This window comes from Elephas maximus, chromosome 4 (genome assembly GCF_024166365.1).
Source record: "Elephas maximus indicus isolate mEleMax1 chromosome 4, mEleMax1 primary haplotype, whole genome shotgun sequence".
Lineage (NCBI taxonomy): Eukaryota > Metazoa > Chordata > Mammalia > Proboscidea > Elephantidae > Elephas > Elephas maximus.
Window position 1 is genome coordinate 103,973,370 of NC_064822.1, and position 12,880 is coordinate 103,986,249.

A 12,880-nucleotide genomic window follows, 5' to 3' on the forward strand; every position below is an offset into this window, starting at 1 on the left:
ACAGGCAGAAATTATGATTTATAACCCGTAGGAAAATCACAAAATGGAGAACAACCACACAATACTGGGAATCCTGGCCTAACCAAGTTGACACATATTTTGGGTGGACACAATTCAATCCACGACAGGTGGGGTGTCCCAAAACTTCATTCTGGAAGGGTCTGGGCCATTAGTAGTCATGTCAAAATTAGGTTGCTCTAGTTTTCCATTCACTTTAATCATAGGGCATGGTAGTACTAAGAGATGCCCTAAGGGATCTCCTGCGTTCCAGACATATTTTTCTTTACTTCCATTATGTAATATCAATCCAGTTTCCTCTTGGGTAGTCAGGATCAATAACACCAGCCAGTGTGGTAACTCCTTTCTTTCCCAATGATCCAGAGGCATAAGGAGCCCAAAGTGGCCAGGTGGCATTCTTAACTTCCAGTTCAATGGAATCAGTGATGTGTCTCCAGGTGGCAGCATTCCTCCCTTTGGAACCAAGACCTCTAGACCTGCAGAGAATAAGGTTATGGGGACAGGAAGCAAAAATTTGCAAGTGTGTCACTAGGGGTAATAGTGAGTGGTGCCACTCCCATTTCCACCCCTTGATTCCTGGACCTATGAACCCTAGCTATGGGAGAAAGAGCACCATATATTGGACACTGGTTTAGAGCATATACAGCCTCCTGGAGAACATTTCCCCAACCCTGCAAGGTATTGCCTCCTAGCTGGTGCCATAATTGTGTCTTTAGAAGGCCATTCCACCATTCTATCAAGGTAGCTGCTTCAGGATGATGGAGAACATGGTAAGACCAGTGAATTCCATGAGCATGGGCCCATTGCCACACTTCATTTGCTATGAAGTGAGTCCCTTGATCCAAGGTGATTCTGTGTGGGCTACTGTCTTAGTTATCTAGTGCTACTGTAACAGAAATACCACAAGTGGACAGCTTAATAAAGAGAAATTTATTATCTCACAGTCTAGAAGGCTAGAAGTCTAAATTCAGGGTGCCAGCTCCAGGGAAAGGCTCCCTCCCTCTATCAGCTCTGGGGGATGGTCCTTGTTATCAATCCTCCCCAAAGAGTTTCTCAGCACAGGGCTCCTGGGTCCAAAGGACACACTATTCTCCCAGCTCTAGTTTCTTGTTGGTATGAGGTCCCCATGTCTCTCTGCTCACTTCTTTCTTTTACATCTCAAAAAGATTGATTTAAGACACAACCTAATCTTGTAGATTGAGTCCTGCCTCATTAACATAACTGCCATTAATCCCAACTCATTAACATCATAGAGGTAGGATTTACAACATATAGGAAAATAACATCAGATGACAAAATCATGGACAATCACACAATACTGGGAATCACAGCCTAGCCAAGTTGACACACATTTTTGGGGAACACAATTCAATCCATAACAGCTACCATGATGGTGGATAAGGCATTCTAAAAGTCCATGGATAATAGTTTTGGTAGAAGCATTGTGAGCAGGGAAGGTAAATCTATATCCAAAGTCAGTGTCAATTCCAGTAAGAATGAAATGTTGCCCTTTCCATGATGGAAGTGGTCCAATGTAATCAACTTGCCACGAGGTTGCTGGCTGATCACCTCGATGGATGACGCCATATTGGGGACTCAGTGTTGGTCTCTGCTACTGGCAGATTGGGCACTCAGCAGTAACTGTAGCCAAGTCAGCCTTGGTGAGTAGAAGTCCATGTTGCTGAGCCTATGCATAATGTCCATCTCTGCCACCAAGACCACTTTGTTCATGAGTCTATTGAGCAACAACAGAAGTGTCTGGGGGAAAAGGATGAGTGGTTTCCATGGAACAGAACGTGTCATCCTAGCCACTTGATTATTAAAATCATCCTCTGCTGAGGTCATCCTTTGGGGAGCATTCACATGAGATGCAAATATCTTCATTCTTTGGCCCATTCAGAGATGTCTGTCCACATACCACTTCCCCATACCTCCTTGTCTTCAATTTTCCAACCATGTTCCTTCCAAGTACCTAACCAACCGGTCAAACCATTGGTCACAGCCCATGAATGAGTATACACTCACACATCTGGCTATTTCTCCTTCTGAGAAAAGTGAACAACCAGGTGCATTGCTCAAAGTTCTGCTCATTGGGAGAATTTCCCTTCACCACTGTCCTTCCAGGAGGTCCCAGAAATGGTCTGTAGTGTTGTTCACTTTCAAGTGGTACCTACATATCACACAGAACCATCTGTAAACCTGATACAGGTTTTCTCTTCTTCGGTCAACTGATCATATGGAACTCCTCATAAGGCCAAAGGTGCATACTGGGAGATGGAAGGTAATGTGACAGGATGGAGACCATGGGCATTTGGGCCACTCCCTCATGCAACTTACTTGTGCCTTCAGGGCCTCTTCTGGCCTGATCTCATATATACCACTTTCATTTAATGATGGAGTACTGCTGTGCACATCCAACTTTGTGACTCTTTGGTTCAGACAACACCCAGTACATGATGGCCACATGGCTAAGGCCACAAGATGACTTGGTGGCCCATGGTTAAGTGTTCAGTCTCTATTAAGGCCCAGTAACAAAACAAAAGTTGTTTCTCAAAAAGAGAGTAGTTTTCTGCAAAGGATGGCAGGGCTTTGCCCCAAAATCCTAAGGGTCTGCACTGTGATTCACCAATAGGTGCCTGCCAAAGACCCCGAACAGCATCTCTATCTGCCATGGACAATTCAGGTACCATTTTATCAGCCATATCATATGGCTCAAGTGGCAGAGTTGCTGGTACAGCATGCTGAACCTGTTGCACAGCCTTCTGTTGGTCTGGGCCCCACTCAAAACTAGCAGCTTCTCAAGTCACTTGATAAATAGACTGAGAAGCACACCCATATGAGGGATATGTTGCCTCCAAAATCAAAAGAAGCCCACTAGGCTTTGTGCCTCCTTTTTAGTTGTGGGACAGGCCAGATGCAATAACTTATCCCTCAACTTCAGAAGGAATATCTCGACATGCCCCACACCACTGGACCCCTAGAAATTTCACTGAGGTGGAAGGTGCCTGAATTTGGGGGGGGATTAATTTCCCTCCCTCTAACATGTAAATGTTTTACCAATAAGTCCAGAGTCATTGAAACTTCCTCCTAATTAGGTCCGATGAGCATAATGTCATCAATGAATGGACCAGTGTGACATCTTGTGGAAGGGAGAGTCAATCAAAGTCCCTGAGGACTAAATTATGACATAGGGATGGAGAGTCGATGTAGCCTGGAGGTAGGACACTCGCCTTGCCAGCTGAAGGCAAACTGCTTCAGGTGGTCCTTTGAAACAGGAATGGAGAAAAAGGTATTAGCCAGATCAATAGCTGCATACCAGGTACCAGAAGATGTATTCATTTGCTCAAGCAATGAAACTACATCTAGAACAGCAGTTGCAATTGGAGTTGCTCACTGGTTAAGTTTTCAATAATCCACTGTCATTCTCCAAGATCCACCTGTTTTTTCCACAGCCAAATAGGTAAGTTGAATGGGGATGTGGTGGGAATCACCACCCCCGAATCCTTCAAGTCCTTGATGGTGGCAGTAATCTCTTCAATCTCTCCAGGAAAGTGGTATTGCTTTTAGTTTACTATTTTCATAGGTAGGTGCAATCTAATGGCTTCCACTTGGTTTTTCCTACCATAATAGCCCTTACTCCATTTGTCAGGAATCCAGTGTGAGGGTTCTGCCAGTTTCTGAGTATATCTATTCCAACTATGCATTCTGGAATTTGGGGAGTCACTACAGGGTGGGTATGGAGACCTACTGGACCTACTGTAAGATGGACATGAGCTAAGACTCCATTAGCAACCTGACCTCCATATTCCCCCACTCTGACTGGAGGGCCACAGTGACGTTTTCAGCCTCTTGGAATTAGTGTCAGTTCAGAGCCAGTATCCAGTAATCTCCAAAAAGTCTGATTATTTCCTTTTCTCCAGTGAACAGTCCCTCTAGTAAAAGACTGTAGATCCCATTGGGGAACGCTGAGAGAAAGACTAACGGTATAAATTTTTGACAGTGTAGTGAGGTCCTTCTTCAAGGGGACCCAGCCTCCCCCCATTCGAGGGATTGTGGGTCTTTAAATTCTCTCAAGTCCGGGAATTGATTGAGAAGCCATGAGTCTCTAGTCTGGTGATTCGAGTTAGACTGCAGTTCACTGGACCTAGAATTCCTCAGCTTGTACAAATCAAGTCAATATTTAGTACTAAAAAAAACTAAAAAAAAATTTTAAAATATTTAGTAGATGTCCTATATATTTCACTCCTAGGGACACCACTACTAAGTAGTCAATGCCATAAGTCCATACCAATCAGACTAGTCTGTTTACTGCTTTGACTTTGCTGTTCTTTATGGTAACCATGGCCACCTTGTTTTTGTCAATTAAGTGCCACCACTTAGCCCCTACTACTATGGGGTCCAATCAACCCCAGTGTAGATAGATGTCTTAATTCAGTTAGGGCAGTTCCCACTGTCAAATCGGACTTAAATAAAACAGTAATCACAGCAGTTTAAGGATGCTGTGGCTTCCTTCACAAATTTGTTCCTTGCAGTTGTGGTAAAAGGTGTGTCCTCTGGGCACTGCATGTATGGGTGTGTGGGTCTAACCTGAAAAATCCACTCTAACATGCCAATTTCCCTAAGCCTTTGGATATCTTCTTCTACAGTATAAGGCAGGTCTGGTACTTCAACTTGATTTTCTATGGGCCACCATGTAATCCATGCTTCAGCTACCCAACCAAATAAACTATTAGATTCTTTCCTAACTTTTCCAGCTGAAACACTGAATGAAGAACCTATGCTTAGTGGTCCATATCAATAAGCTCAGGCTGATGGAATTTGTGTTCTTTGCACCATTATCGCACACCCTTAAGAGCCTTTCCCACACATATTGCCCAGGTTTCTGTTTGTACATATCAGAAAAGTCAAGCAGTTCTTTTGGGGTATAGTGTACCTCCTCCTGGATCACAATTTGTACTTCACTTTTTGAGGTTCACCAGGACTTAAGTCTAGTTATAGGTCTAGAAGCCAAAACTGGTGGCAGGAAAATGTTTTGAGAACATTTCAGCATTGTCTTGTAAAGCATCTACTTCAGGTGATGCCCCAGGCAATGACTCAAACAAAGGCCCTTTAGATGCAGCTGAGTTAATCTCATTAGATGGGTGTGGCAGGACTAATGGTTTTACTGGGGAGGGTGGTTTAGCAGACAAACATGGAATAACCTCTTCAGATGAAAGTGAGAGGGCTGGTTCTGTTGACAGGAGTGATTCAACAGAATTCAGGAGCTCAGAGTCCCCAGCTTCCTGATTATCTGAACATATGCCCCCATCCCAAGTTTCAGGATCTCACTTCTTCCCAATCAATACCCTCTCTTTAACTTTAGATGTCACTCAAGGTTGGGAATTGAGTTGGTGTTGTAATTCAGCCACTCTGGGTTTGGTTTTCGGCAATATCAGCTCTGTTACTACAAGAAATAAGCCTTCCTTTCAAGGCACAAGTGAAAATTTTGAGGTCATTTATGTGGTGCTTGAGCTTTGCTCGGAATCCCTGAGCTCATCCCTTTCTTTCGCTAGTTTATCTAGCAAAAGTAGGACACACCAATCAGCTTCCTTATACTTCTCATTATAATAAAATTGTAGAAAGGTATCAAACAAGAAATCATCCAGAGCCTCGCCTTTCACCAATACCTGATCTAGGTGATATTTTGCATATTTCTATTGCCACCTCACACCATGGATTAGCAGTGCTCTCTTTACTACTGGAAGCAGAGTCATCAACATCTTTACCGCTTACCAGACTTGAGAAACAATTTAGAAAACTCATCCTTAAAATTTTGTTTCTCTAGAACCACTTTCGGTACCAGATATCTTAGGCTGGGTTCTCTAGAGAAGAAAAACCAGTAAAGCATATAAATTATAAATACATAGAGAGAGATTTATATTAAGGAAATGACTCATGCAGTTGTAAAGGCTGGAATGTGGGTCAGGCTGGAGGTTTTCTCCTAATTCACATAGCCGCAGAGGCTGGTAAACCCAAGATCAGCAAGTCAGACAGCAGGGCTTTGGCTTACAAGCTGTGAAGGCTGACAAATTCCAAGACTGGCAAGAAAGATGGCAAGTAAGCTGCTAGCTCAAGTCCAAGAACTGGAGGTCAGATGAACAGGACCCAGCTTCAGGATCCAGTGAAAGCAAAAGCCCATGAGACTTGCCAGAAAGTCCACTTACATTTGAGGCAGGCCACTCCCCCAAGGAAACTCCCTTTCAACAGATTGGCTACACACAACAGATCCTATCATGCAGATAATTGCATTATATCAAATCTTGTCATGGAAGTGATCACATCATCATACAACTGCCAAACTACATCATAACTGCCAAACCACAGACAGTCAAGGCTCAGCCAAGCTGACACACAGCCTTAACAATCACACCATCCTAGTAGGGATGAAATGGTAACTCATTGTGGCTTTGATTTGCATGTCCCTAATGCAAAGGGAGTGGAGCCCTGGTGGCGTAGTGGTTAAGAGCTCAGCTGCTAACCAAAAAGTTGGCAGTTCAAATTCACCAGTCATGCCTTGGAAACCCTATGGGGCAGTTCTACAGTACCCTATACAGTCACTATGAGTTGGAATTGATTTGATGACAACGGGTTTGTTTGGTTTTGGTAATGCAAATGGTAGACGGAACCACTGAATTTGTAGTCAGCAGGTTAGAAGTAAGGGACCCCAGTGGGGATGTGGGGGGCCTGAGCTTGTAGTTGGAATCCTGAAGGGTAGTGAGAAAACCCCAAATTTGTGGCCAGAAAGTCAGAAATGAGGATGTCATGTGGACTCCCCAATTTGTGGCTGTCATCTGAAGTCTTGGGCCAAGTTGGCAGTCTGGAGAACTGTGTCCTTCAACCTGGGAGATTTAACCTAGCTCTGGGTGGCTAGGGTCAGAGAAAGAAATGTATGATCAACTCGTGTCAGAATTTAACTCAGAAGAAATAAGGATTTGTTATATTCTCGTATTTGGAGTCTGGAAAAAGTGAAGTTGGCGTACCCTTACAGTTATTTATAACTCCATTAAAATATTGATAACACTTTCTTCCCTCAGATAAGAAAAAAATATTGAACTTAAACATTTTAATAGCCCATTGCATGAATTATTAGTAATAATTCATGGCATGTTTGAATTATTAACTGTTTAACAGAGATAGATAGCATCAAATCAACTGACTCATGATGATATTATATACAAAAGAAAGAAACATTGCTCAGTCCTGCAACATTCTCACAATCATTGGCATGTTCAAGTCCACTGTTGTGGCTATTGTGCCAAACAATCTCACCAAGGGTCTCCTGGCCTGTTGGCCACTACTCCACCAAACCTGATGTCCTCCTCTAGTGGCTGATCCCTCTTGATGAAGTGTCCAAAGCAAGCAAGCTGGACAATGTTCTGTTGGGATCCATCAGGTTTTCACAGGCTAATTTTCAGAAGTAGATGGCCAGGCCTTTCTATCTAGTATATCTTAGTCTAAAAGTTCCACTGAAACCTGTCCACCATGGGTGATGCTGCTGATATTTGAAACACAGGTGACATAGCTTCCAAAATCATAGGAACACGAAAGCCTCCACAGTACACCAAACTGACAAGATGGGTAACTCTTTAACAAACCCTTTAACAATTCATTTTAGCTTGGAATATAGAAACTCTAAAACTCAAGGACCAACTAATTTCTCAGGGTGGAATTATCACCTCTCGTTTAATCGTTATAGGGAATAATTCTGCTGTGAATGTAAGAAAAACTCATATATACTAGGAAATAACCAGGAACTTAATATTATGTCATAGCCTAGGTTCCCTGAGAATTCTTAAAGGGCACTTTCAGCCCCCTGTAGCTATGAGGAAAATGTTCACTTTACAGAATAAAATTTTTAAATAATTGCCTCAATTCAGAAACTTCAAATATTGCCCTGGAGAAACTTCAGTGTGCTTCTTACTAAGTTTAACTTTCTAGATGTCTGGAAAATGTGTAGAGTTCGGCTTCTGGCTGAGACTTGAGGGAATACAGAGCATTGGCCCAGCTTCCCCTAGGTACCAGAACCAGCCCATGGCTGCCTGAGCACAGATAGCCTCTGATTGGCTACATTGGAGAGTTCTTTTTTTAAGTGATGCTCTTAGCATAGTATTTAGAATCACAGAGAAAATAAAGGAAGATATACCAGGTTATTGAACCTGAGAGTATGTGACAGATTCAATGAAATATATACCGCTTATTCAGAGTATGACTTTCTTTAGAGAAATTATGTTTGTCTATCCATATAGTGACCTGCACTGCAGAATGATTCCATTCTAGGTTAAGGTATTGAGGAGAATAATTCTGATTCTGTGACATTTCAAGTACTTCTGGAGCTTGAACTATTCTAACGTCCTGCACTCATTGAAAGCAAGAAGAAAAGCTATCTGCTAGATTCAGTGACTCCTATGACACAAGCTCTTTTATGGGGAGACTTTATCTATGATGTGTCAACCCATCATGAGAAAGCCAAAACACACAGGAGCTACCTCCTCCAGAAAATTCCAAGGCATGGTAAGATCTTCCTTGATTCTCTGATATTCCCGCTATATTTCTTCCTAAAAAGACCTCTATGTGTTTTAATTAAACTATGCATTCTTCACCCATACCTCTTGCCAATTCAAATCTATTCCATTCATCTAGAGCCTGAATCTACTATTATACTCTTCCCTCCGCCCTTGGATGTATGTAGAAACTTCCTGCTCCTTGGCAGATCATCTCCTTTCCTGAATGAGGCACTGATATTTCTGTCCCACTAGCTGCCTTAAAAAGCTCTGAGAAAGGTCTGTCTTCCCTCCCTGCATAACACTGGGGCTTAGGGACAGGGACGTTTTGCAGCCCAAGCAAAAATCTTCTCATACTTCTGGATCCCCAAAATTTCAGAAAGCTGAGACCTGGAATGAAATGAGAGATCAGAAATAGACATTAGACTGTTGGAGCTATTTCTACCCCTCCTTGCACAGAACTCCAGTTAGAGGAACTGTAGTGAAGATTTTCTCTTCCTCAACAACCCTAAGATCTAGTCACCTTGAGACAACATGAATAGTGTGAGGGAGAACAGGGAGGACAGCTTCATGTGAATGAAGTTGACCTTTGGTCCCCTATTGCTTCCAGCATTGATGTCCTTCTCCTCCATCCAGATTCCTTCCCAGTGCACCCAGGGTCTGAAAGTTGCCCCTCAGGTCTTAGGATCCCTCAAGCCATCTAGGCCAAGCTGACCTTTCACACACACCCTTCACTCCTTTATCCATTCCAAAATATCTTGAAGCAAGCAGTGTGGGCAAGACTTGTCTAGTAAACTTCTGATGTCCTGTCTTCATATCTTTTACAATTCACTGTGCTCAACCACCCCTTCTTTCAGTTTAGTCTTTTCCTGCCTCACCCATGTTAAATCTGACGCCAGTCTCTCACATGTGACTATGAAATGAAGCCAATAATGTCTTCACTTCTAAGTAGCGAAGTAAGGCTTATATCTATTTTTCTGTTTAGTTGACATAGAATTGAATAGAAGACTTTATCTTTGGTCTCTAAAAAAGTCTATGTAATCAGCTTAGGATGGTGAGGGAGAGTGGATGCCTTTCTTTGTGATAACATCTAAGTCACTTGATACAATTAGTTACTACTTTCATGCAGACAAAACATGGATATTAGGAGAAAAATGCTACACTGTTCAAATCTGGAGCCCCAAATCTGCCGTGGACACTGTGGTCAGCTTCCTTTTGAAAGTTAAGTGACAAAAATGGAACAATTGTCAGGATAACTTGAAAATATCCTTTGAAATACCTGGAAGTATCCAAATCCATGAAGACAATGGGTCCAATGTATCATTTTACTTTGTGTATACTTCACTCAAAATGTTGTTTTTAGTAATATTTACAATTTTATATATGCAGGATCATCAAAAGGAGGTTCTCTGGGTGATTCTTCTTCTCCACCACAGAATTTAAGCTAAAGTCCTGCAAGCACTCAAAGGTGAATATTGCCTTGTTTATCCAGGCTCGCAGGTAACCTAGACTTGTTCTAAGATGGACTTAAGCTTGGGCTGATGTGTGCTTTAATGTGATCAGAATTTAAACTTCTCTTGACAAGCTATCACACGGTAAGAGATTGCCGGCAAAGCAGGAGGGACCAGAAACAGGGCTCTCTGAATTAGTTGTACTAAATTTTTGGTACATCTTAAAGGCTACCATGGACTCAGATTGTAGACTGCCAGATGAAAGCAGAATACCGGTAAAAATTCTGAGTGTCAAAAGAAGAAAAATTGTCTTTATTACTGTGGACAAAACCTGGTGTCCTGGATAATAATTACAAAAAATCATATTTATTTCATGGTTCTTCTACTTGTTACCAACATAATATTACAAAAATCTCTGAATATTGAGTTTCTCATTAGTACAACAGGGTATTAGATTCCCTGCCTTAAATGCATCACAGAATTGCTGAGATAGAAAAAATTGAAATAGTGATTGCAAAAATATTCTGTACAGATACATACACAGAAAAGTCTTATTAAAACTTAATGTGCTGTTAGGACATTAGAAGCCATTGGGTGATTTTGAACCAAATAACACTAATGATTTGGGGAAACAAAGAAAAAAGGATGTTGAACAACTGTCGTTAGTATATGCTATAATGTCTTTGTAACAAAATGATTTTAAGGATTTCTAAACTATAGGATTTCTGAATTATAGGCAATATTCACCTTTGTGTGCTGCAGGACTTTCACTTAAATCCAGTGATGGAGAAGAGTAATAGCCTGGATAACCTCCTTTTGAGATCCCTGCCTGTACAAAATTGTAAATACTACTAAAAACATTTTACCTGAAGTACAGAAGCAAAGTAAAATGATAAATTGGACCCATTGTCTTCCTATAGGAAGAGTCCACTGTAAAGGAGATACAATAATTGTGTAGTAAGCCAGTAATATTCATTTTTCCTGTAAATTCTTCTGGAACTAGTATAGGATTCTCTGAAGTATGGGAATAACGTGACCCAACTGCGAAAGGATAAAAACCCTTCCTAGATATAGTGAAGGAAGGTTTGAGAGGTCTGAACACAGAGCCCAGGCAGAGAAGTGAGGGGTTTATGATGCCCTAAAGGAAATAGGAAACCAATGGAGATCTCACCCTATTTCCTATTTTATTTCAAGAAATTATCCTTCTTATATGACCTTGAGAAACCACAGCACCATCACCGAGTTCATCCTCCTCGGGCTGTCTGCTGACCCCCACATTGAGGCTCTGCTCTTCATGCTGTTCCTGGCAATCTACCTCCTGACCCTGATGGGGAACCTGGTGTTGCTGCTGGTGATCATGGCTGATTCTCACCTCCACACACCCATGTACTTCTTCTTGGGCAATCTGTCATTCCTGGACCTCTGTTTCTCTTCTGTCACGCTACCCAAGCTGCTTGAGAACCTCCTGTCTGAAAAGAAAACCATCTCAGTAGAAGGCTGTCTCGCTCAGGTCTTCTTTGTGTTTATCACTGCAGGAGCTGAAACCTTTCTGCTTTCAATGATGGCCTATGACCGCTATGCTGCCATTTGTCGTCCACTGCTCTATGAACAGCTAATGAGCAACCAGTTCTGTGTGAGGCTGGTGTTGACCTCATGGGGCCTGGCCTTTCTCAACGCAATCCTCATTGTGCTCTTGGCTATTAACCTGGACTTCTGTGAGGCCCAAACTATACAGCATTACACCTGCGAGTTGCCCTCTCTCTTCCCCCTGTCTTGCTCTGATACCTCCATCGATATCAATATCCTGATCTACTCCATCTTACTACAGGCTCTTGGGACCTTCTTTCTGATCTTCTTCTCATACCTTCGCATTATTTCCACCATCCTGAACATCAACTCCACCACAGGCAGAAGCAAGACCTTCTCCACCTGCTCCTCCCACCTCATTGCAGTGATCCTGTTCTTTGGTTCAGGTTTGGTTCGCTATCTCATGCCCACCTCTGGTTCCTCCCTTGATTTGCTCACCTCCCTGCAATACAGCGTGGTCACTCCCATGCTGAATCCCCTCATCTACAGCCTAAAGAATAAGGACATGAGGGCAGCATTGGAAAGAACACTGGGGAACTATCTGTAATATTGTAGCTAATGAACAAAGACAGTTATCCAGTATAATTACAAAGATTGTGTTTCTCTGTATTAACTCTTTTGTCTCCACCCCTCCCAGTACACAGTGTCAAATATGTGCACGAAAGAGTCCAAAGCTTCCCTGAACACCCTCAATCTCCTTATTCCACAGTAGGGAGTTCTTGATTTTTGCCCTTTCTTTGGGAAGTCTGTGCTCTGCTGATTGGAAGAGAACGTGAAGACGATCTTCCTCAAAAGAGATCAATAAGACAACAAAATAGAGTGAAAAAGTCAGACACAGAGATGATCTTTTTATGAGATTCAGCAGCAATGAGGAGTCCCAGAAAGAAAGAGCAAACTGAAAAACAAGATAGAAATTCATTCATTAAACAGAAATTAAAGGTTTTCAAATCAAATCTGCTTGGAAATTCTATGTCAACAAAATGAGAAAACTACCTGTAGAACATTATAAAAATGGGAACACAACATACTAAAATTATAAAATATGGCTAATGAAGTTTTCAGCATAGAATTTCTATCCTTAAATGCATTCATTAATAAATAAGAAAAAAATTTAAGTTTCCAAATGCTCAAATATAAGAGAAATAACAAAACCCATTATAAGAAGGAAATCTCTTAATGGCGCAAACGTTTAAAAGCTCAACCACTAGCTGAAAGATTGGCAGTTGGAACCCATCCAGCTATGCATGTGGAGACAGACCTGGCAATCTTCTTCCAAAATTCACA

General features: G+C 41.9%; 1 protein-coding gene across 1 annotated transcript; it reads left to right on the plus strand.

The window, feature by feature from the left end:
- Positions 1–11,219: 11,219 nt before the first annotated feature.
- On the plus strand, positions 11,220–12,143 carry LOC126076321 (olfactory receptor 8S1-like). Its single transcript, XM_049884875.1, has one exon. It carries the CDS (start codon positions 11,220–11,222, stop codon positions 12,141–12,143), a length of 924 nt encoding a protein of 307 aa, XP_049740832.1.
- The last annotated feature ends 737 nt before the right edge of the window (positions 12,144–12,880 follow it).